Genomic DNA, 26,669 nt, shown 5'->3' on the forward strand with positions numbered 1-26,669 from the left:
CTCCACATGAAAAAGGCTAGAAGGAGCCCAGAATTTTTCTAATGCCTTGTTGGTTGGGATATTTTACCCACCTCAGCTTGGGAAAGAAGGAATTACAACAGGGAAGTGGAGGAAGAACCAATCTGGACACCATCTAAGTCAGATGGGAATGTGCTAGTTCCTACTATTTGAACCATCAGCTCCCATGACTCTCACCTTAACAAAGTCAGCCTGCATCCAAAATAGTGAGGGCCAAAGCTGCTTTTTCTAAACAAGTTGTTGATCTAGAAACAAAAGGAAAGGAAGGAACTGCTGAGTGCCTGGCTAAATCAATAGCAGGCCTGGATACCCAGGGCTGAGGAAGAAAGCTTGGGAGAGAGGAGGTAGAGGAGTGGAGGTAGAGTCTCACCAGAGGTTGCAGGACATCCTCAATGGAGTTGAATTTGCTGGAGCCCCTTTGACCTATGTCTGTTGTGTAGAACAGGTTGAGGATGGTGAATTTGAGGTTGAAAACCTTCAAGTAGGAGCTCTCTGATGCTGTACAGGAGAGAAAGAGAGTCCCATGTCTGAGCCTCAGAAATGTTACATGAATGAGATAAAATGCTTTGTTAACCTTTAAATTTGATTCAAATGTTGATTGTTACAATCATTATCATTACTCTGGCACTATAAAGAACTTGTGAATTTGAAGTCAGAAAACCTGGCTTCAAATCCTTACCCTCCCATGTCCTACCTTTGGGCCTTAGTTTCCTCACATGTAAAATGAAGAGGTTTGTCCACCTTCAAGGGTCAGAACTCATTATTTAAAAAAATTTTTCAAAGAAATCTGAAAATTAATCTGACAAAAACTAGGGATGAACCAACATCTTGCCTGACTTAGAGAAATGAACTTCAAATTAGTAAGATATAAAGGGTGAAATGCTAAAAAAATGAGAGTTATGAGGAAAATTTTAACTTTCAAATTTATCAACAGGTGGACAGTTTATGATCACTTGAGGGATAGAGTATAGATAGCAAGATAAAATGAACTATGTTTTTAAGATGAAATTTAAAAGTCCCCCCTCTCCCAAACAAAATAGCTTAGGTAAAAGAATTACAAGGAATGAGGTAATAGGGTGGACTTTTGCTTCCAATTCTTCTGAAAAGAGTCTCCTTTCCAGTTTCCACTAATTCAAATTTGTAAGAGTAAAAGCTGAGGGTGGAGACCTCCACCAAGGTGGTGGAGAAGGTACAAATCCTCATGTGATGTCTATCAAATTACCCTTCACAAAACTGATATAATACAAGTCATTTCCCAATTGATGAATGGTCAAAGGATATGTAAAGGGAATTATCAGGCAAAGTAATTGAAGCTCTCTTTAGACATGCAACTCTAGACATGCAAAAATACTCTAAATCATTATTATTTAGAGAAATGCAAAGTACAACAAATCTGAAGTACCACCTTACAACCTATGAGATTAGCTCTTATGATAGAAAAGTAAAATTACAAAACATGGAGGGGATATGGAAAAGTTGAGACATTGATGCCTCATTGAGGGAGCTGTGAACTGATTCGACCATTCCAGAGAGTAGCTTGGTCTATGTCCAAAGGCCTATAACAGTACATACTCTTTGAGCCAGTAATGCAATTATTTGGTTTCTATCTCAAGGAGATAAAAAATAAAAAGGGGAAGGATTTGCATATACAAAAATATTGAAAACAGATCTTTTGTGGGGGAAGGAAAAGAATTAGGAAGTGAGGGGATGGGGAAGAATAAAGATGGTGGCTTAGAAGCATCAAAAGTCAAATCCTCTATGAAAACCCATCCATAGCAATGAAAAAAAAGCTCTTTGAGGAGGTCAGAAAACTAAATACAACAACAGGACAGAGTTGGGGTACCCTCCTACTTGATTCAACATAAAAGGTACTCAGAGAAGGTTGAATACTCAGTTTAAGGAATAGAAAAAGGAAATTTCCAGGTCCCTTACCCCACCTACTCTGCTGAGAAGTAGGTGGTTGCTGGGATCTCAGAGCAAGGGCTCCAGCTACCACTGCTACCCAAGGTTCAGGGTTATTACCACAGCTGGTGGAGAGGCAGCACTAGAGGAGAAGGGCAGAGAGGAGGGAAGCCTGGTCATAGCCTTCAGTTTCCACTCCTCCATCTGGGGTCCCTGCTTGACCTCAGAGCTCATTGAGCTCTGTAGATCATCTAAACTGGATCAATCCAATCTATAGATAGTGAAGAAAAACTCCAGGGAGACAGAAAAGCTCAACCTCCAACACCACTCCTCCACCACTCAGCACCTATTATGTTAGACCAGCAGTAAGAATCCTGCTGCTGGGGATCCCAAGGAGAAGGCTGCAACTATGACAGAGTAACTTGGTACCACTACAGGAAGCTCAGGATTCTGACCAGGCAGCTGGCAGAAAGGAAGTGAGAAGGACAAGGATAACTATCTTCAGCCTCCACAGCTTCACTTTCACCTTCAGATTATGCTAGCAGCTGGGGAAGATCTGCTCTCAGGGAACATTAATACAACAGGTTAATTCCATCAGCCTCATCCAGTTAATCAGAAGATCAGAGAAGCCCAAACTCACAGACCCAGGAAATGAACAGAGCAGCAAGAATATAGCCAGTGAGGAGTCAGAAAGAAGGAAAAAATAGAAGTGAAAAAGAAAAAAGAAATTAGAAACAACAGTTTCTATTCAGGTAAAGAAGAAAGAACAAATGGAACAGAGGAGGACAAAAGAACATCAAGCAAAACCTCAGGAACTCCAGCAAATTGGACTCACACTTTCAAAGAACTCAAAAAGTAATTAAGAGAGGCTGAAGAAAATTTGGGGAAAATTTTAAAAAGCAAAATAGATCATCTGGAAACAGGTACATGAACTGAAACAAGAAAATAATAATCTTAAAAGCCAGAATTAATCAGCTTGAAAACAAGGCAAAGAAAGTGAAAGATGACCTATAAAGAAAAATAGATGAAAATGAAAAGTATGATAAAAAAAAAACTAGGGATTAAATTTAGTCTTTAAAAATAAGCATTGAAAAACTAGAAAAAAATACTTCACAAGGCAGCAAGAGTCTATAAAACAAAATCAAAAGAATGGAAAAAATTGAGGAAAATATGATACCATACCTCATTGATAAAACAACAGACAAGGAAACAGATCCAGGAGACCCAATTTAAGAAAAATCAAGACAAAAGGAAAATGATCCAAGAAACCTTCCCTGATATTCTTAAGCAAGAGGGTAAATTAGAGATTGAAAAAATCCACAGATCTTCGCCTGCATTAAATCCCCAAATGACAATACCCAGGAATGGTATAGTCAGGTTCAAGAACTTTTAGACCAGAAAATATACTGCCAACAAAAATATACTACCAACTACTAAAAATAAACAATCAGATTTCATGGATCTGCAGTCAGGAATACACAGGAGGTAGCAAAACTTTAGACCTCTGAAAACCCTTCCTCACAGAATAAAAACTAAATGCGCCTAGGGGACTGAAAACCAAACCTAACAAAAGGACAGGGCCAAGGAACCCTTCTGCTGGACTCAACTTAAAAGGTACACCCCCCAAAAGCCTGAATTCAAGAACACTTGTGTATAAGGGGAAGGAAAAAGGAAGATCCCAGGACCCCAGGAGAACACTGAGCCTCCAGCAGTTGCTGGAAGCTCTGGGTGGGCAAGGGTGCTAGTCTGGAGGGAATACCTTGCAGGCAAAGCTGTGCTAGGCTCAGAGAGTTGAACACAGGTGGTGGGGAAGCAGTTGGAAAAGAAGTGCAGAGCAGGTAACCAAGAAATTAGGGGGACTGATTAAAAACAAAATATTGGTATAAAGGTAATAAAAGGCAGGACTAGGAGTGGAAATCAAAATGCTGGTAAATACACAGCTGGTAATCATAACTCTGAATGTGAATGGAATGAAATCACCCATGAAATGCAAGTGAATAGCACAGTGAATTAGAATCCCAAACCCTACCATATGCTGTCTACAAGAAACACAGATGACGAAGGTAGACACACATAGGATAAAAGTAAGAGGATGGAGCCAAATCTATTGGCCATCAACTGTTAAAAAGAAGGCAGGAATTACAAACATAATCTCTGACAAAGCCAAATAAAAAATATATCTAGTTAAAAGAGATAAGGAAGTTAATTACACCCTGATAAAAGGCAGTATAGATAATGAGGAAATATCAGTACTCAAAATGTATGTACCAAATGGCAGAGCATTCAAATTTCTAAAGGAAAAACTAGTGGAGCTCAAAGATAAAAAATAGAAAAACTATATTAGTGGGAGACCTGAAACTTCCTCTATCAGAACTAGATAAATCAAACCAAAAAATAATTAAGAAGAGGTAAGAGAACTGAATGAAATCTTAGAAAAATTAGAGTTAGTAGACATGTGGAGAAAAATAAATAGGGACAAAAAGGAATACACCTTCTTTTCAGCAGCACGTGGTACATTCCTAAAGATTGACCATGTACTAGGGCATAAAAATATTGCAAAGAAGTGTAAAAGAGCAGAAATAATGAATGCAACTTTCTCAGGCCACAATTCAATAAAAATAATAATTAGTAAAAGGTACATGGAGAGGCAAATCAAAAATTAAATGGAAATTAAACAATATAATTCTCAAAAAACTGTTAGTTAAAGAACAAATCATAGAAACAATTAATAAATTCACTGAAGAAAATGACAATGAAGACACGTCCTTTCAATATCTACGGGATGCTGCCGAAGAATTACTCAGGGGGAAATATATATCCTTGAGTTCATATATTAACAAATTCAGGAGGACAGAGGTCAATGAATTGGGCATACAAATTAAAAAACTAGAAAGGTAACAAATTAAAAATCCTCAGATGAAGACTAACTTAGAGAGCCTAAAAATCAAAGGAGAAATTAATAAAATTGAAAGTAAAAGAACTATTGATTTAATAAATAAAACTAGAAGCTGGTACTTTGAAAAAAGAAATAAAATAAACAAAGTACTGGTCAATCTAATTTTAAAAACGAAAGACTAAAACAAAATTGACAAGAGGAAAAGGGAGACATCACCTCTAATAAAAAGGATATTAAGGCAATCATTAAAATTTATTATGCCCAATTATATGGCAATCTAGGTGACATGGATTAATATTTACAAAAATATAAATTGCCTAGACTAACAGATGAATAGACTACCTAAAAAAAAAACCCATATCAAAAAAAGCAATTGAACAAGCTATCAAAGAATCCCTAAGAAAAAATCCCCAGGAGCAGATGGATTCCCAAACGAATTCTATCAAACATTCAAAGAACAACTAATCCCAATATTAGACAAACTATTTCACAGAATAAACAAAGAAGGAATTCTACCAAATTCTTTTTATGACAGAAATATGGTACTGATTCCAAAGCCAGGCAGATCAAAAACAGAGAAGGAAAACTACAGACTAAAATCTCCTTAATGAATATAGATGCAAAAATCTTAAATAGGATACAAGCAAAAAGACTCCAGCAATTGATCACGAGTTATTCACTATAACCAGTTAAGATTTATACCTGGAATGCAAGGATGGTTCAATATTAGGAAAACCATCCACATAATTGACCATATTAACAAGAAAACCAACAAAAATCACATGATTATTTCAATGGATGGAGAAAAAGGCTTTGTCAAAATACAACACTCATTCCTATTGAAAATACTAGAAAACATAGGAATAGAAGGGCCTTTCCTAAAATAATAAACAGTATATATCTTAAACCATCAACAAATAAACATAATCTGTAATGGGGATAAACCAAAAACCTTCCCAATAAGACCAGGAGTTAAACAAGGATGCCCTTTATCACCTCAATTATTTAACATTGTACTAGAAAAAATAACAGTAGCAATTAAAGTAAAAGAAACTGAAGGTATTAAAATAGGCAACGAGGAGACCAAGCTGTCACTATTTGCCGTTGATATGATGGTCTATTTAAAAAATCCTAAAGAATCAAATAAAAAGCTAGTTGAAATAATCAACAACTTTAGCAAAGTTACAGGACACAAAATAAACCCACATAAGTCATCAGCATTTCTATATATTTCCAACATGTCTCCACAGCAAGAATTAGAAAGAGAAATTCCATTTAAAATCATCCTAGTCAATATAAAATATTTAGGAATCTATCTTCCTAGACAAAAACAGGAACTATATGAACACAATTACAAAACACTCTCCACATAATTAAAACTAGATCTAAATGATTAAAAAACACGGATTGCTCATGGGTAGGATGAGCTAACATAATGAAAATGACCATCCTAACCAAATTAATTTACTTATTTAGTGCCATACCCATTGAACTAACAAAAAAACTTTTTTTTTACTTAATTATAAAAAACCATAACAAAGTTCATTTGGAAGAACAAAAGATTAAGGATATCCAGAAAAATCATGGGGTAAGTAACCTCAGAAAAAGAGTCTATGATAAACCCAAAGATCCCAGCTTTGGGGACTAAAACCCACTACTTGATAAAAACTACAGGAAAATTGGAAGACAGTATGGGAGAGATTATGTTTGGATCAACATCTCACACCCTCCACCAAGATAAACTCAGAATCGGTGAATAACTTGAATTTAAAGAAGGCAACTATAAGTAATTTAGGTGAATACAGAATAGCATACATTTCAGATCTATTGGAAAGGAAAGATATTAAAACCAAGCAAGAGTTAGAAAAAAATCACAAAATGTAAAATAAATAATTTTTATTACATCAAATTAAAAAGGTTTTGAACAAACAAAACCAATGCAACCAAAATTAGAAGAGAAGCAACAAATTGGGAAACAATCTTCCTAACAAAAACCTTTGGCAAAGGTCTAATTACTCAAATTTATAAAGAGTTAGCTAAATCAATTTTACAAAAAATCAATCCATTCTCCAATTGATAAATGGGCAAGGGACATGAATAGGTAATTTCCAGTTAAAGGAATCAAAACTATTAATAAACACATGAAAAAGTGCTCTAAATCTCTTATAATCATATTGATGCAAATCAAAACATCTCTGAGGTATCACCTCACAACTAGCATATTGGCTAACATGACAGCAATGGAAAGTAATGAATGCTTCAGAGGATATGACAAAGTCAGAACATCAATGAACTGCTGGTAGAGTTGCGAATTGATCCAACCATTCTGGAGGGCAATTTGGAACTATGCTCAAAGGGTGCTAAAAGACTGTCTGCCCTTTGAGCCAGCCATTGCACTGCTAGGTTGGTACTCCAAAGAGATGGTAAGGAAAAAGACCTCTACAGGAATATTCCTAGCTACATTCTTTGTGGTGGCAAATAATTGGAAAATGAGGTGTTTCCCTTCAATTGGGGAATGGCTGAACAAATTCTGGTATATGTTGGTGATGGAGTAGCATAGTGCTCAAAGGTATAATAAACTGGAGGAATTCCAAGGGAACTGGAATGATCTCCAGGAATTGATGCAAAGTGAAAGTAGCAGAACCAGGAGAACATTGTACACAGAGACTGATACACTGTGGTATAATACAATCGAATGTAATGGACTTCTCCCTTAGTGGCAATGCAGTGATCCTAAACATCTTGGAGGGATTTACAAGAATGAACACTATCCACATTCAAAGGAATAACTGTGGGAGTAGAAATGCAGAAGTAAAACAACTGCTTGATTACATGGGTTGAGGGGATATGATTTGGGATGTAGACTCTAAATGAAAATCCTAATGCAAACATCAACAACATGGAAATAAGTTTTGATCAAGGACAAATGTACTACCCATTGGAACTGTGTGTCAGTTACGGTAAGGGTGAGGGGAGGGAAGGGAAAGAAAGAATATGATTTTTGTAACCAAGGAATAATGTTCTAAATTGACTAAATAAATAAATACATAAATGGGAAAAAAGAAGTATACTTAGAAGGTACAGTGTATAGGATTATATATCAAAACATATTAAAAAACTAGTAAAAAAGAGGTTAATACTAAGAGTAATGGGAATGGAGAAAAAAATTGGTAAACACAAAGTTCATGAAGAAGCACACGGGGGAGGAGGGGAGAAGATCAATATAATGGAAGGGCTGAAGAGTTTGGTGACAGCTAATAGTTAAATTTACCCTCATTGGAATTGACTCAGAGAGGGAAGAACAATCAGATCCACTGGGGAAGAGAATGGTTTCCTTCCCTATAGAGAAGTAGAAGGGTAATAAATGCACTGGTGGGGAGGGGAGCAATACAAGAGAGAGAGAGGTTCTGGGGTCATTTAAAAGGCACTATAGAAAGAGGAGAATAACAAGAGGGAAGTGGGTGGGAAGGGAAGTAATAATAGGGAGGTTCCAATGGGGGGAAACTGACTAAAAGAGATATGTTGGAGGGGAGGGAAAGAAGGATAAGAGAAAAGGCACAATCGATGGAGGAAATGAAAATGGAGGGGAATATATAGACAGACAGTAATCATAACCATGAATGTGAATGGGATGAACTCACCAATAAAATGGAAGTAGAAAACATGATGGATTAAAAACCATAATCCTACCTTATGTTCTCTATAAGAAACACACTTGAAGCAGGTAGACATATACAGGTTAAAGGTAAGAGGGTACAGTAGAATTTACTTGGCTACAACTGAGACAAATAAGGCAAGAGTAACAATTATGATTTCAGACAAAGCTAAATCAAAAATAGATTGCATTAAAAGAGGAAAGGAAGGTAATTACATTCTGATGAAATGCAGAAGAAATAAAGAAATATCAGTTCTCAATATATATGCACCAAATGGTATAGCATTCAGATTTCTAAAGGAGATAAAGGAGGAAATAGAAGCAAAAACCATACAAGTGGGGGAATTTGACCTTCTCTTTTCAGAACTAGATAAATCAAACCAAAAAATAAATAAGAAGGAAGTAAGGAAAATCAATGAAATGTTTGAAAATTAGAGCTTATAGATATCTGGAGAAAATTAAATAGGGAAAAAGGAATATAGCAACATTTCAATAGCACATAGCACATATACAATCACTGACCATGTACACTAAGGCATAAAAACATTGCAAACAAATGTAGAAAAGCAGAAGGAATGCAATTTTCAGACCCTATTTCAATAAAAAATAATAAGAGCTTATTGAAAGGCAGATTTAAAATTAATTGGAAACTAAATAATCTAATTCTTCAAAAGTGGTGGGTCAAAGAACAAATCAAAGAAACAAGTCCAGACTTCATTGAAGAGAATGACAATGGAGTAACAACATATCAAAATCAGTGGAATGCAACCAAAGGAGTGCTCAGAGGAACATTTATATCCCTGAGTGCATATAACAATATATCAGAGAGGGTAGAGCTCAAAAAAAAAAAAAAAAAACTAGAAATAGAATGAATTAAAATCCCCAGATAAAACTAAATTGGAAATTCTAAAAATCAAAAAAGAAATTAATAATATTGAAAGTAAAAGAAGTATTGAACTAATAAAAAGACTAGGAGCTTTTACTTTGAAAAAACACATTAAATAGATAAAGTAATGAAAGTAATGATTAATCTAATAAAAAAGAAAGAAGAAAATCAAATTAATAATATCAAAGGTGAAAAGGGAGACCTCATCTCCAATGAAGAGGAAATTTAGGCAATTACTAAGAACAATTTTTCCCAATATATGACAATAAACATGACAATCTAGGTGAAAAGGATGAATATCTACAAAAATATAAATTGCCTAAATGAACAAGAGGATATAGAATACTTAAACAATCCCATCTCAGAAAACAAAATTGAACAAGTCAGCAGGGAACTCCCTTAGTAAAAATCTCCAGGGCCAGATGGATTCACAAATGAATTCTATCAAACATTGAAAGAACAAGTAATCCCAATGCTATACAAAGTAGTTGACAAAATAAGCAAAGAAGGAGTTTTACCAAAGTCCTTTAATGACACAAATATTGTACTGATTTTCCAAACCAGGAAGACTAAAACTGGAAATAGAAAACTACAGACCAATCTCCTTAATGAATATAGATTCAAAAATCTTCAATAAAATACTAGCAAAAAAAAAGTCAAACAAGTTATCACAAGGATTATTCACTATGATCAGTTAGGATTTATACCAGGACTACAAGGATGGTTTTTTTTTTAATTTCATAGTATTTTATTTGATCATTTCCATACATTATTCATTAAAGACAAAGATCATTTTCTTTTCCTCCCCCCCACCCCCCATAGCCGACACATGATTCCAATGGGTATCACATGTGTTCTTGATTAGAACCCATTGCCATGTTGTTAATATTTGCATTAGAGTGTTCGTTTAGAGTCTCTCCTCTGTCATGTCCCCTCAACCGCTGTAGTCAGGCAGTTGCTTTTCCTCGGTGTTTCTACTCCCACAGTTTGTCCTCTGCTTATGGATAATGTTTTTTCTCCTAGATCCCTGCAGAGATTGTTCAGGGACATTACACCGCCACTAATGGAGAAGTCCATTACGTTCGATTATACCACAGTGTGTTTGTCTCTGTGTACAATGTTCTCCTGGTTCTGCTCCTCTCGCTCTGCATCACTTCCTTGAGGTTGTTCCAGTCTCCATGGAATTCCTCCACTTTATTATTCCTTTTTGCACAATAGTATTCCATCACCAACATATACCATAATTTGTTCAGCCATTCCCCAATTGATGGGTATCCCCTCGTTTTCCAATTTTTGGCCACCACAAAGAGCGCAGCTATGAATATTTTTGTACAAGTCTTTTTGTCCATTATCTCTTTGGGGGTACAGACAAACATTCATAAAATTGATCATATCAACAACCAAACCAACAGAAATCACACAATTATCTCAATAGATGCAGAAAAAGCCTTTGACAAAATGCAACATCCATTCCTATTAGAAACAACAGAAAGTATAGGAATACAGGCGACTTTCCTCAATATAATAAAAAGTATGTATTTAAAAATATCAGCAAGCATCATCTGCAATGGGGATAAATCAGAAGTCTTCCCAATAAGATCAGGAAGGTAGCAAGTTTGCCCATTGTCACCTCCATTATTTAACATTGGAATTGGAGCTCCTGGACAGAACAATCAAGGGTGTGCCTGATTAAATCAAGAACACCTTGAGACCAAAACCCTGAGCCTAAGCCTGGCATTAGATCTGCACCTGACCTGATCAAGTTCAGACTGAGATCAAAAGCTCACATCTAAGCCTGAGGAAAGTCTTTAAGCTATCAGCATATCTCAAGGGTCAATGGAATCAGGAGGGGGAGGGGGCCCTCAGAGTTCTCAGCCCTCAGACCAACTGATAAACTAGTAATAACCCAGAACATAAGTCAAAACTAGCACCAAGAAAGGACTGAAGTTTAAGAGGGCACTTCAACTTCCCAGAAAACAGAACCTACCTATAATTAGATAGGGAAAATGAGCAAACAATCAAAAAAGCCCCTAACTCTAGAGACCTTTTACAGAGACAAAATAACAAGGTACACACAGAAGGGGACAACAAAAATAAAGGAAACAACTTCTTATATATCCCTTACAAAACTAGTTTTCTATGTTTTTGTTTACATGTTTTCTCCTCCACTGGTTGGTAAGGTCATGGAGTACAGGGATAGGTTTTTTTTTGTTTGTTTGTTTTAGTATTTTTTTATTTTTATAATAGAGGGCATTGTAATATTCAGCATTTTGCACAATGTCTGGCATATAGTAAGTGCTTAATTAATGTTAGTTGATTGATGAAACAGAGGTCAGAGCAGCCCTGGATCGATCTGCTAATTTCATGGGTCTCCCAACTGTATATTTGAAAAATCTGTTTCCCTAAAAAAGAACTACATTTCTTGGGAGCCCACTGGCTTCCTGTCATTTTGGACCTTATAATTTCAGAAAATATACATTGAAATTTTTAATTATATGTAACCAGGAAAATAAAATATCTTTGAATAAAATTATTTTTTAATTAAGAGTTTATTTTTTTTAAAGATAAAAGACTATTAAGCAGCATGCTCATCTGATGTGGCCTGGCCTCTTAGCAGTGCTGAATGACATACTGATTTTCTCTAATAACACAGGAAGTTTTCTATTGTGAATAGATACCTGAATTCTCCTTGTTCAGACTGGCTTACTACCAGGCTCAATAAGTAAATGAAGAGAGGAAATTCAGTCAGAGCTGAATAAACAGACCTTTGGGAGATTTTATGTTACATGAGTCACTTCCCTTCCCTGAAGTTTTTTGTCCAGAAAATGGCTTGATGGTTTGATTCCATTCCTTCCCTAAGACCATGGAGAGGCATTTGTCCCCTCATCCTCATCACCAGCACACCAGAGCTCCAAATCTGATGTTATCTGCCAGGCCAATTGGCTGCCAGGAGACAAGTATGGACAATGATATCAGAGAGGGCCAGTTTTCTAATTCTGGCCTCTGACCAGTTCCAGGTTCTCTTGGCTATGGGAGTTTTTTGGAACCTCGAGGCCAGAGCATTGTAGGACCAGGTCACAGGAGTCACAGAACTACAATGTAGGAACCAGTGCATAAACTAGGGATGAACAGGCCTCCCTGGAAGGAGAACAGTACCTCAGAAAGGGCCAGACTTGGAGGTAAACCCCTGGATTTGGTACTCAGAGGGTAGGCCAAATGCAAGAAATCATCAAAGGTCCAAGTGAATTATTGTGCCAAGGAGAATACATAGGTCATGGAAACCTACCTTGAATGGAAAGTCCTACAACTATTATTATCCCCTTTTACAGATGAGAAAGTTGAGTCTCACAGAGACAAAGTGACTTGCCCACATCTATGTCATTCACCTTACCTAAAGTTCTTTGTTCAAGAGTGGAGGCTTTGGGTCTATCTCCATTCCTTACCCTTGTCTCCCCTGACATCTGGTCCTCTAACCTTGGTGGCTCTAACCATAGAAGTAACTAAGTGGGAGAGTGGTCAGAGTGATGTGCCTGGAGATAGGAAGACTTGAGTTCAAATCAAACCTTATTAGCTGTGTGATCCTGGGTAAGTCACTTAGCTTTGCTTGCCTCTGTTTCCCCTTCTGCAAAATGGGGCTAAATATAGCACCAAACTCCTAGGGTTATTATGAGGACCAAATGAGATAATATTTCTAAGAAATGCTTTGTTATAGTGCCTGGCATATAGTGGGTGCTATATACATGCTTATTCCCGTCCCCTTCCCTTTTCCATAGGCAAGCAGTTGGTAGGTGTAAGAGGTATTTGAGGACAAATTTTCCTAATAAACTGAACTCTATCAATGTACCCATTAGATCAAAGCAATCAATCAATCAATCACCATTAAATAAATGTTTTTATTATGTGCCCAGCCTTACCCTAAATAATGAGAATGTAAATAAAAATTTAAAAACATATTTCCTGCCCTTGGAGAAGTTTCCCAAAAGGAAAGTTTCTCGAAGTGGAAAGAGCCGTAGCCATTTAATGTGAGGTGCTAAGTCTGAACTCTCTATTGGCCATTGAACATACAGCATAATAGAGTGGAAAGAACAATGACTCTAGAATCAGAGGTTCTGGGTTCAAATTCCACATCTGATGCTTTCTAATTTTGTGCATTGGGCATATGCCACTTAACTTCTCTGGTCCTCAGTTTTCCCATATGTAAAATGATGGGGTTCAGTTAAGTGACCATTGAGGGTCCCTTCCAGTCATATCCAATTACCCTGAGCTAATTACTACTTTACTTCTCTAAACCTCAGTATCCACATCTGTAATAAGAGAGGCTATCCATAATACCTGACACTTCAAAGTTTCCTTCCAACTTTGTGCCTATTATTGATTGTATAAAAGACCTTAGCAGTGGGAACCTCACTCCTACCTCTAAAACTCCTCTTCTCCAGGCTGTACAAAGAAAGCAATCAGAGGTTCAGAAGAGCTCTTGAGGATTGATCTCTAAAATAATTTCATGTTTCCTCTGTAAGACGGGGAAACAAGGCCCTAAAAAGGGTAAACCTCCAACACAGAGACAGAGAGGAGGTACCTAGTTACCTGCGGGCATAATAGTAGACACAGGGGTCAGGGGGCTCCTTATTGGTGCTTCTGTGCTTCCTGGCTCCATGGCCTTGGGCATGTGTGACTGGCACCACACCAGCATCACCACCCACAGGAAGACAGGAGGGGAGAACCCAGAGCTCAGTCAAGTCATTATTAGAGGACTCCCAAAGGAAAGTACATTGTTGCTACTATCTGCTGAGACCAAAAATACATGGCTTCTCTGACTTTTCTCCACAGGATAAATAACCAACTTTTCCCCTTCAAAGCATGGACTCATTGATGGACAACCTCCATGTATGTTTGATTTAGTGGAATCAGAATCCCATCAGTAAGAAGAGGAGAATCACTTTAGCACAGGGACTGTGAAACTATCCTTTGCATAGAGTTGAGGAAGCCTGGAGAGATGACACTAATTCAACAGATATGGAGCCAAGAAAAAGTCCCTACAGTGGCCCATTGGAAGGCTATAGACAGGAAGGACCTGGGAGGAAGACCCTTCTCCTTAGAAAGACACAAACTGACCCTCCCTGGACAGACACTCCCCATTTCTTCCAAGGCCACACCCCAATTCCATCCCTGGGAAGCTTATTTAAAATATGCTTACTTGGGAAGAGGCTGGAAGAGGAAGGCACTTGATCAGAAACAGAGGCTGTGCCTGCCTTGACACTCCTGCCCTCTGTGGTTGTGTCAGGAGGACTGGGAGATGCTGTTGTGCAAACTTCTAGTGTGCTGGCTGGAGGCAGGGTGATAGCTGGAGTTGGTGTTGCCTGTGGGTTTCTCTCTGACTCTAGAGTCAGGCTGGCTGGCCCTGGGTCCTCCAATGAAGTAGCAGCCTCAAGGGAAGCTGTGCTTGTCCAGGCCTTGGGGGTACTTAAGGCAGGAAAGGAGCCTGGCCCTGGGCTCAGAGATTCATGGATGGGATTGTGAGGTTCTGTTCCCAGGGAGGGTCCATCTTCTGTGGTGACAACCAGATTGGGAGACCTGGCTTCTACTTGTGATGAGGATCTGGCTGTCCAGGGTGCTAATCTTGACACAGTTTCCACATCGACATCCATGCTGCTAGAAGCAGTGAAGCTTGGTAGTGGAGAGTTAAAGGTCACAGCAGGGCCAGTGCCTACTGCTAGGGCATCATTGGCCTCCAGGGTAGACATGCTGTGACTTTCAAACCCTTGGGCATTTGTCCTTGGTGCCAAAGCAGTGACTTCAGAAGGCATTTTGGAAACAAAAGTAAGTGTGCTGGTGACCATTTCAAGTAATTTCTTAGTTGGCAGAGTGGACAGTGCTTGTTCAGTGCGCAATGCATACTCAGGTCTGGTGGCATGTGTCCTGGTGCTTTCTAAAGGAGAGAACAAGGTGGGAGAGTCTCTGATGGCCTCTGTTCCTGAAATGCTGCCTATGGAAGACTGGCTCTCCCCCAATCCTGAGATGAGAGTGGAAGATGTTATGGTCCTTGCTCTAGTTGCCTCAGTTGCAGTAAAAGTTAATGGGAATCCTGCATCACTCTCCTGTGGGATTTCAATGATGATTAGTGGACCTTGAATTTCAGACAGCTCAGCCTGGAAAACAGCATCCAGACCTATACCCAATCCAATATGAAAAGGACTCACTGTAGTCACTGTTAGCCACAAGTAAGAAGGACTTGTGTCTCTGGGAGTCACAGCCTCAGAACTTTTTGGAATCTCTCCTAGATTTGTAGTAAAAGGAATAGATGATCTTCCTTCAACTCCTGTGTTAATCCTTGGAGGAGCCCACTTTTGCTGTAACAGTATGTTCTCTGATCTTTGTGGTAAAAGTGTTCACAGAAAGTGTTGAGCCTTTTTCTAAGATTTCATGTGGCTCACCATGAGCTGTCGTCCCCAGGACAGCTGAGTCAGCAGAGGTGACCAATGAGCCTCCAGGATGAGTGTCTGAGACCACTGGGGATTTAGGAGTGGTCAGTGGGGCATCTGTGTTATTCTCTACCACTGAACTTGGAAACTTATGGCTAAGAGTGACCACAGGGGAAAAGGGAACAATGTCCGTGATTTTTGTGCTGGAAATTAGATGCTTGGAGTGAGTCCTGGGGGAAGCTGATCTCATGTTCTTGGTCATGGGGGTATCCTTAGATGATGTTATAGTAGTTGAAGAAGAGTGTGTGCTTTGCCATGTAGGAGTGCTATCTGTCCCAGTGATAGTGAGAGCCCCAGCTTCAGCTATGGTTGACAAAATAGGAACTGTGCTTTGTCCAGGGAGAGCCACAGGGCTGCTGGTGGTGGTAAGAAGCAATGCTGAGCCCACTTGAGCATCTGGGCTCATGGAAGCCATGGAGGTATTTCCCATCATCTTGGCTGGGACAGTCTTAGTTGTATTTTCCATGGCCAGTGGGAAGTTTGAGGTCTTCTCTAAGTCTCTAGTTAAGATTTCATAAGCTAAAGTCACCTGTGGAGTTGAGCCAGTATTGGTACCTGACATGTTTGATACACTTCCCATATTAGCAGCTGAAGACCCAGGAGGTCCAGGCAAAGAAGGGGTCAGCAAAGCACCTGTGCTCTCTTCCATTGTGCCCAGTAGATTTTGGTTAGGAGTGATCTCAGGATGGAGAGAGACCCTGTCTGTGACCTTGCTGCTGAAGATGATACTTATGCTGTCAGTCCCAGGAACATTGGAGCTCTTGTCTTCAGCCTTGTAAGTAACCCCTGAAAATGTTACAGGAGATGAAGTGGAGAATTTGGATGGCAACATGGATATAGGATCAAGGCGATTCATGGTAAGATCTGTAGCTTCAGCTGAATTCGAAGACCATGGAACCACTGTTCTTGTACCAAGGAGAGCCCCAGAGATGCTGCTGATAGAGACAGCAGGTGCTGGTGTAGTCAACACCAAGGATGAGTCTGTCTCTTCTCCAATCCTGGTCCCTGTAGTACCTGAGGTGTGGGGTGGAGAGGTATAGACAGCTGGCTTTGGGCTGGAGCCTTACACTGGACTTGATATGAGGTTAGCAGTGCCCTCAGAAGGATGAAAATTGCCAGGGATGAGTGTACTGATATCTGATTCTGTAGTGGTGCCTGTGGCCAAACTATTCTGTAAATGTCCACTTTCCCTGCTGCTAAATTCAGTCACTGGTGAACCCTCAGGAGGGGTGGGCTTCTTGGGCTCCAGAGTGAGAGGTTCAGCTGGGCTTATCCAGATTCCAAACATGGCAGTGCTTTTCCTACTCTCTAAAGGGGATGAGGGTACAATTCTGGAGTAACTGATCCCTTCACTTAAATTGGCCAGAGAAGTAGAGGCCATGTCAGGTTGAAAAGTTATTCCAGGACCTGTGAAGTAGTGCTCCCTGTGAGTGATACCAGGAGTGTCTAAATTCTCTGGGAAGGTTCTGGACACTGTTTTATCTTCTGTTGGTCCTTCTATAGACAACAATGGGGTGTTTGCATCTTCTCCAGATAATGTTGGAATGGTGCTGGTAGCAGTGGAAGTTAGGGCAGCTGAGCCTGGCTCTAGTGTGGTATGTCTCATTGATGAATCATGATTTGGTATGGTTTCTGTGGCACCTGTGGCTCTTGGAAGTGAAGATAGAGGCACAATGGAGGTGATTTCAGTTCCTGGGGCTGAGTTAGCAGTATTGAAAGAATCAACTGGAGTGGGCCATGGAGAAAGGGGGGTACTGGAACTCTCTCAAGGAGCTATTTCTGCCATAGGTGTGTCTGCAAGGGGTGTACAAAAAATTATTCCAGATAGGGTGATGTTTAAGGGACCACTGGAGCCATGTGGGTTCTACTGGAGTCATGGAGAGTGAGGGCTTTGCAATTGCCATGGTGACTCTAAAGGATATCTCACTTGGAGCTGAGGGTGAGATGGGAGAGGACACAGTTCTCCTGTGACCTGTTCCAGTGGGTGCAGTGAGAAGTGGGTCTTGAGTGGCTGTGGCTCTTGGAGTTGTCTCCATGACATGTATGTCTGTTTCAGTGTCTGAAATAGAATCTCTCCCAGTAGAGCCAGTCACAGGGATACTGGTGGAATCTGTTGGTTCTCTTCCCTAGTCAGATCCACTCACTTTCTTCAGTGTCCCTGAAGTCTCAGTAGAGAATTCTATGACCAAAGTAGTTAGTTAAAGTGTGCCTAAGGGTTGATGGAAGAAGTTTGGGGTTATTTGGACAGATATCCCCAGAGCCTGTGAGGAGTTTGTCCTTCCTGAGAAGAGCACCTTCTCCCTAACAAGCACTTTCAAAATAAAAAGGTCTGTGACAGAGATTATGATCTACTTCTGCTCTAGGGTGCATGGCCACCATGAGAAAGTATTAAATAAGAAGAGACTGAAATCTACATATCATCATCTACATGGATCTCTCCGGTCATCTTGCCCTCAGATGAGATAGGGATCCTGGCTCAGACAAAATGCCTGTTAGATACCTGCTCAGGTTAAATGGAAAATGAAGCAGTAATCATTTGTTACTAATCAGGTACCCCATTCAGGGTTTTAGGTGCTGGGCATAGGAAAGCCTGTCCTTCAGTAGTGGACTTTTAGCATAGTAAATTATATGTATACACACTAACTAACACAAGAAATGGACAAAATCCTCCATGAGCTCTTCATCCAAAGACTGGTATCATGGTATACATCTGGGCAGACAGTAATGGGACAGAGGAAGTTGCCAGGTCTTACAACCTAATCACAAACTCCACCATCAGTGAGTATCCTGTACTCAGAATATGAAGATGAATCCATATCATATCTCCAAGCTGTAAAACAAGGGCCCAGAGCAAGGATGAATACCAGTATAATAGAAAGAAAATTAATAATTTCTTACCAATGGCACCTATTGTGGATTCATAGGTCAGGAGGCCAGTAGTCACTGATGTCATATCTCCTGGTGCTCCATAGTCTGGGATAAGGGTGACGGGTCCTACAGCAATCTCACTCTCTAGAGGAATAAATGAGGGCATATATCTCAGCCGCAGGAGTAGGGGGTACAAAGGACAATATGTTGTCCCTTTATATTCTGAAGGAAACTCCAAAATATGTACCTTCTTTATTTCATCCTTCATCTAGCAGAGAATCTCTCTAGTATTCCCTTTCTCTCATTTTTTTTCAAACTCTCCAAATCTAATGACAGTTTTCCTACTTCCCCATCTGGGAAGGGGCCACTCTCAAGTAAAGCCCTACTCTATAAACATAACTACTGCAATTTTTATGAATATATCCAAATGTCATGTTGTAATTTTTGATCTTTGGAAGAAAAATCTGGTATTCTTTCCTCATTTCCATGACTTTCATAAAGTCCCTGCTAAGAGCTCCTCTGATTCGTACGTGATCCTTCTAAATTTTAGTGCCCTGATTCTCTTAATTATCTCCAACTAATCTTATTTTAGATTGTGTATACATTGTTGTTGGCTTATTGTCTCCCCAATTAGACTGTAAGCTTCTTAAGATTAAGGGTGCCTTTCTTCTTATCCCCTGTGCTCTTCAGAGTGTGGGGAATCAGAGCAGACACAATGAATGGTTATAAACTCACTGACTGACTGATATTGCCTAAGGAAATGTTCCCTATCTTGCTATAATTCTACAGGCTCCATATATGTTAGACTCAATACTAATCACCACAGAAGGGTCCTTGTAGCTCAGGGACCAGCAGAGTGTGCTACTATAGAGAGATGAAGGATCCTGAAAGGCATTCACTCACCCAACAGACCCAACAAGATCTTAAGTGTACCAAAAAAAGAAGCTCTAAGAGGGAAATGGGAGGGAAAGTGATTTCCCCTGAGATATTAAGGTATCCTCCATGGACACATCTGGCCCCCATCCTCCAGGGCTAAAGAGGAAGCCTGCTTCAAACATTCTTCCTTAGGAACAGGATAGAGCTAACAGGTACATGAGCAAAAAGAGAAGTTGTCTCTGCCCTAGCGCTGCTGCCTTCTGTACTGTGGGAGCTGGGCTCAGAGAAACTGATGTCCAACTTTCCTTTGTGCTAGCTGGAGTCAGGATGATAGCGAGAGTTGATGTTTCTCCTGAACTCCTCTGAGACTCTACAGTCAGACTGGCTAACCTGGAGTTCTCCAATGAGGAGGTAGCCCCAGGTGAGCCTGTGCTTGTGGAGGCTGCACAAAAGGTAAAGGGAGGAATGAGGCTTGGCCACATTGAGTTCCTTTTACCAAGGAGTGTTTCACCAATAAGGTGGCTTGTTTCCCCCTGTGATGAGGGCCTGGCAGTCCAGGAAAGTGAGCTTGATTCAGTCTCCATATCCACGCTATAGAGATAATGATGTTTGACAGCAGAAGGATCCTGGTCACCACAGGACTGATCCTCACTATTGGAGCAATGCTGGCTGCCAGGGTAGCTGTGTTCTGATTTTCAGACTCCTGGCCTTGTGTCCCTGGTGCTCAAATAGTGACTTCAGAAAACATTTTGGAAACAATGGTACCTGAGCTGGTCTGTACTCCCATTGAGTTCTCAAGTCACTTAAATTATGCCTCCATTTTCTCAATTATAAAATGAGGATAATAATAGCATCTCCCTCCAGAGCCTGGTACATAGTTGATGCTTAATTTATCATTTCTTCTCTACTCCTAACTCTTGTGAATCTTAAAGACTACTCATACTGTACCTTAGAAGATTTTATTGAAACTGTTGCCTTATTGTAACAATGGAGATATTTGGTCTAACAAGAATCAGGAATGTATTGGGAACTTTTAAAATTACTCCACCCTACTCAGACAGTGCCTTAGGGGAAGATAATGTAAACTCCTGATTGAACAATGAAATTCCTTAACTCATACCTTATAGTGAAGCTAAAACTTAAGCTAAGATTATTTTTAGATCTAATACAAAAAGGTTTTAAGTACCTGTAACGGTTAAATTGGTACCTAAAAAGGTCAAGTACCTTACAAAGGACAATCTAAACAAAGATGTGTGAAGGACTCAGAAAATTTAATCTAACCAGAGAAGGTGAAAAACAAAGAAGGGGAAAACTAAGAATGGGCAATCCTGGGAAAAGACGTCTACTATGATTCATAGACATGAAAATTTAGGGGAGGTGACAAAAGAGAAAATTTCTTTAAAAGGAAGGGATAAAAAGACAATTGAATTCAGTTAAAATTGAATTCAGTTTGGAGAATAATTTCTTTTTGGAGTGGAAGAACCCAGCCTGGAGATGGTCTTGTGGTGAGTAATAAAACTGACTTGCTCTCCCTTAGGCTCAGCCCTAGGCCTTTTTCTACTACTTGGCTCAGCCTAAGCCAATGCAGTATTCATTCTCTCTCTCTCCCTCCCTCTCTCTCCTGAGAGAGAGAGAGAGAGAGAGAGAGAGAGAGAGAGAGAGAGAGAGAGGGAGGGAGAGAGAGAGAGAGAGAGAGGGAGGAGAGAGAGAGAGAGAGAGAGAGAGAGAGAGAGAGAGAGAGAGGGAGAGAGAGAGAGATCTCTATCTCTCGCTTTCTCCCCTTAATTCCTTCTCCCTTTATCAATTAAAAACTCAATAAATCCCAGCTGACTTGGGGGTTTTCACATTTGGGATTTTCCCATGGCGACCACTTATTTTAGATTTTAAATCAAAACACTAAAAATTATCTTTATAACCTTCTCCCCCTACCCTTACCAGCAATGCTTCTCAAATCTGAAAATTCAGTAACCAGAAAAGGAGACCCAGGATAGATAACACATTAAGTCATAAGTTGAAAGGTAAATATATTTTTCATATAATGATGATAAAATGGAACACTTTCAAATGTGCAAAGTACTTTACAAATTTTTTCTCTTGTAAAAAATCAATCAACAGACACTTATTAAGAAGCTATGCTAAGCTAGGCATGGTTCTTGGTATTGAAAACTTGGAGACAAAAATAAAACATACCCTGCCTTCGAGAAGCTTACAATCTACCAAGAGAGTTTATACAATGAGTCCTCATGGACTTAGAAATTTGTCTTAGGAAAGGACAAGAGCACAGACTTCACCTGTTTACATTATAAAATCTTCTCTTTAGATTATTATATCAAATCCCTTACCTTCAGCCTAAGCCTGGATACTAAATATAAGTTCTTAAGCAGAAGACTGGAAAGTGCTAGGCAATTGGTATTAAATGATTTGTCCAGTGTCACACAGCTTGCAAATGTCTGAGCTCAGATTTCAATCTAAGATCATCGATTCTCCAGGTCTGGATCTCTTCCACTGAACCAGGCAGCTGACCCAGTCTCTTTAGCTTTTAAGCTCTCCACTAATGCTAACTCCCTCGAGACAGAGAACTGATGAATTCTGAGTACAGACTAAAGCAGATATTTTAATTTTCTTTATTTTGGTTGTTTTTTCTCCCCACAACATGGTTAATGTTGAAATGTTTTGCATGACTTCATATGGATAATGGCTATTATATCTTTTGACTTCTCAATGGGGGAGGGAGGTAAAGGTTTTTTTTTTTTTAATGTTTGCCTAGGTTAATTCCTTCAATTTATTTTTCTTACCTTTATTTTTAAAGCTGTAATTTCTAATATAATATTTAAAAATAGTGATAAAGGGAGTCCTTGCTTCACCCCGAATTTTATTGGGAAGGCTTCTAAGTTATCCCCATTGCAGTTGACACTTGGCTAATGTTTTAAGATACTACTTGGCATTTTAAGGAATTATCATTCATTCCTATTGTTTCTCTTTTTTATTTAACAAGAATATGTGTTGAATCTTTTCAAGGTTTCTTTTTCATCATCTAATGAGATAATCATATATTTTATATTGATTTCATTATTGATCTAGTCAATTATGCTGATGGTTTTCCTTATATTAAACCAGGCTTGCATTCCTAGTATTAATCCCCCCTGGTCATGGTGAATGATCTTAGTGATATGTTACTGGAGTCTCTTTGTTAGTATTTTATTTAAGATTTTATATCAATATTCATTAAGGAAATGGATCTATAATTTTCTTTGATTTTCCCTTCCTGCATTGGGTATCAGGCACTAAATTTGTGTCATAAGAAGCATTTGGTAACACTCCTTCTTGGACAATTTTGCCAAAAACTTTATATACCATTGGGACTAATTGCCCTTCAAAGATCTGAGAGAATTCCCTTGTGAACCCATATGGCCTTGAGCAGTTCTCTTGGGGAATTCTTTGACAACATGGTCAATTTATTTTTTCTGAAATAGGATCACATAAATATACTATTTCTTCCTTTGTTAATCTGGGAAATTTATATTTTTGTAAATATTTAGACATTTCCACTAGATTATCAGTTTTTTTCTTATATAATTGGGTAAATCATCTGCTAATGATGCTTTAATTTCGTCTTCATTGAGGATGGAAGTCATCCTTTATACTTTTGATACTGGTAATCTGATTTTCTTCTTACTTTTTCAATCAAACTAACCAATGCTCGATGATATATAGAACAGATAGATTTTTTTTTCATGAAACCAACTCTTTGTTCATTAGTTTAGTAGCACTCACACTTTCAATTTTGTCTCTTTTAGTTAGGATTTCCTATTTTGACTTTAGTTAGAGATTTCTGATTAGTTGTTCTTCTATTTTTTTTGGTTCAATGCACAATTTTAGATCTGCCTTTTCTCTATCTTGTTAATGTAAGGCATTCACATTTAACACTCAACCCCGTTCTCCAGGGTTATTGGATGTTATTCTTCCTCCTACAGTATATAATTCTGCTAATATGGCCCTCTCCCTTTCCCTGGTATGGGAAACTTCCTCTCCCATGGCTATGTCTTTGCACTCTTTGCACTAGCTATCTTCTCTACCAGGAATGCCCTCCTTCCTCTCCTCCAACTCAGAGGACCTAGCCCCCACCCCAACCCCCTCTTTTGTCAACATTCAGCACTAGCACCTCCTTTCATGATTCCCTATACTCTTCCTCCCTAACTACCTTGTTAATTCTAATTTATTCTTAGTTTTTATTCAACATGTATTCATCTCTGTAGTTATTGACACCATTGATAATATACCAGGACATTGTGAGGAGAAATCATTTCATTCTTTGTCATATATGACACCTGGGACTGGGTCTCTCCTGCCCTCTCCATTTCCTACTTCATGTCCTTGGATGAGAAATTAGGTGAAAAAACAGAAGAGAAGTTAGGCATTAGGCATTTCCTAACTGTACTGCCAGAGGTAAATGATGACTGAGTAAGAGACATGATTGGAAAGAGTGTAGTTAATGAAGGAGCAGAGGATAAAAACATTATTAATGAAAACCAGTGGCCAACATTCATGAATGAAGGATATGGGTGAGAAGCCCAAGACACTGGAATGCTGGGAGATACCCTCTATATACCAGGCTATAAAGGAGATAGACAGCCTGATTTTTAAATTCCATGGGCTGAATTTTTTTTTCCACTGAAGAATTTAGATATGTTTTAATTGCAAATAAAAACATAGGCCAATGAGGAAATAATGTCTCAACATTAGCCATATTTAATAAGATATAAAATTCTGAAATCCTAAAACTAATTTTTATTCCTGTGCCCTGCACTGCTCCCATCGAAAAGGGTGAAAAATATCTTTCCTGATATTGTCCCCCAAAAAAACCCAGAAAATAAAGAAATTGAAAACTCACTCTTTGTGGATATGATGCCTGGTTGCTTATGGTGATACCCTGTAGTGGGGAATGGTAATAAAAAAAGAACAAAGAAATTCAGAGGGAACAAGTGTTGGAGAGAAGGTAAGGGCAGGGAAGAAAAATGCAAGGAACAGTTGTTGAAAGAAGGGAAGAAGAAAGAAGAACAGGATAGAAAAAAGATAATACGTCAGAAAAGTTATAAAGATAAGAGTGTGGGAAAGATAGAGAATAGAGAAAACAAAAAAGAAAGAGAATATAGAGGGAAAGAACAAAGAAGAAATATAGAAAGTGATAGGTGAGGAGAGACACAGAGTGGGACAGGGGAGAGAGAGAGAGAGAGACAGAGACAGAGACAGAGACAGAGACAGAGAGACACAGAGAGACACAGAGACAGAAACAGAGACAGAGAGAGAACACATAAACCTTTGAGTACGGTATCTCTCTGTGGGAAAAAGGTTAATGGTGGAATGGAGAGGAGATGTTTGGGGGACCATAGGGATGGGGAAATGGTGCTTCAACATTCAAGAGGAAGGGATTTATGGCATACTTCTTGGTTCAAGGAGCATAAGAACAAACCAGCCTCTTCTGATCTTTAGAAGTGAGCTCCCTAGGTCTTCCTAGTTTGGCACCACTTTGTGGGCCAGTGCCCAGGAGTGACATAGTGAAACCAAGTAAAATAGGAGGCTCAAAAGGAGAGAAGAATTTGGGGCAGATGGGTTGTATTCTGGAACAGGCACCACCCAGAGAAAGAGAAGTACATTTCCCAAATCAAGATATTTACCATCCACAAAGAGGCTGTCCCTCTCTATAAGCACATGTTTTAGCCTTCTTCTTTGAATCTGTTCAGTTAGCTCCCAGTAAACCTTCTCTTTGTTCAGGACAGGGTTGGAGGAATCTTCCTGAAAAGTACACAGGACATCCACTCCTGTTGCTGTCCCATTCTTCAGAGACCTGGAAATTGATGTTTCAGACAGGAGGTGTCAAACATACAAGAGGTGTCAAACATAGCCCTTCCTGAGGGTCATATGAACCAGATTAAAGTGTCAGTCCTGATTAAAGTGTAATTCCAATCTGATTTTAATGTGTTAGTTTACTAATTTAAAAGGTAATATATAAATATGTATGGTTTTCAGAGTCAAAATGCAGGCCTTAGGGACCCTGATGTATAATTTAATGGCCTCCTTTTGAGGTTGACACCATTGGTTTCGTTTCTGAAATTTAGTTATTCAGAGGACACTCTAGAGAGAAGTCAACAACTTTGAACAAATGTTTAAAGAGGATTGTAAATTTAGAGTTGACAAGGACATTAGAAACCCCAAATTCAGCCCCTTTCTTTTATAGAGGAATGAAATCGAGGCTAAGGCAGGTTATGTGATTTGCACAAGGTCACAAAGTGGTATGTGTCTAAGAGAGAATTTGAACTGTGTTCTTCCTGAATCCATGCTTAGCACTTTATTCACCAAACTGGAGTTGGCAGTGCTCTGTCTATTTACTTATTTTTATGTTTACAAGTATGTATGGGGTCTGATTATCTTCAGTAGTTTCCTTAGAGTAGTAGAAAGAACTTGGACTTAAAGTCAAAGGGCCTGTGTTCAAATTTGGAATTGGACAATTATCTTTGACATTATAAAAGTTATTGAACTATCCTTGGTTCTTCATTTTTCATCTGTAAATGAAGGGAATGGTCTAGATGACCTCTACTGCCCCTTCCAACTTTTAAAATATAATCCTCCGATTCTAGAGAAAATCAATGCTGATATGTGTTTGAATCAATCAATTTCTACCCACTCACTTGGTGCCTGCCATGTTATTCCTTCTCACATGGAGTTTTAAATTTGGAAGACTTATGTGGAAAGAAGTTTTTCTTCACCACATAAAGGATAGGAGGATGCCTGGAATGTTTCTAATGGCTTGCTGGTTGGGGAATTTTATCCATTACATCGTGGGAAAGAAGGAATTGCTATTGGGAAGGAGAAGCAGCAGCAGCCTGGACAAAATCTAAGTCAAATGGGAAAGCGTGGTCTTTGCTATTTGAGTGGACATCTTGCAGGATTCTCACCTCAGCAAGTTCACACTGCATGCAGAATAGTGAGAGCCAAGGTTGCTCATTCCAAATAAGAACTTCAGCTGAAAACAAAAGGGGAGAAGGGAACTTCTGAGAACCTGACTAGACCAAGCCTGGATAATCAGGGCTA

General features: G+C 39.0%; 1 protein-coding gene across 1 annotated transcript in view; it reads right to left on the reverse strand.

Annotated features, from left to right (window-relative positions):
• Positions 1-26,669, reverse strand: part of LOC103100660 (mucin-16-like) — a 195,532-nt gene that overhangs the window by 21,034 nt on the left and 147,829 nt on the right. The window contains exons 26-31 of the mRNA XM_056820974.1: positions 26,534-26,601; positions 25,256-25,425; positions 24,472-24,510; positions 18,735-18,848; positions 389-516; positions 196-263 (exon numbers count right to left, since the gene is read on the reverse strand). Coding sequence (XP_056676952.1) covers positions 196-263; positions 389-516; positions 18,735-18,848; positions 24,472-24,510; positions 25,256-25,425; positions 26,534-26,601 — 587 coding nt within the window. The remainder of the gene's footprint in view (positions 1-195; positions 264-388; positions 517-18,734; positions 18,849-24,471; positions 24,511-25,255; positions 25,426-26,533; positions 26,602-26,669) is intronic.

Source organism: Monodelphis domestica, chromosome 3, assembly GCF_027887165.1.
Source record: "Monodelphis domestica isolate mMonDom1 chromosome 3, mMonDom1.pri, whole genome shotgun sequence".
Lineage (NCBI taxonomy): Eukaryota > Metazoa > Chordata > Mammalia > Didelphimorphia > Didelphidae > Monodelphis > Monodelphis domestica.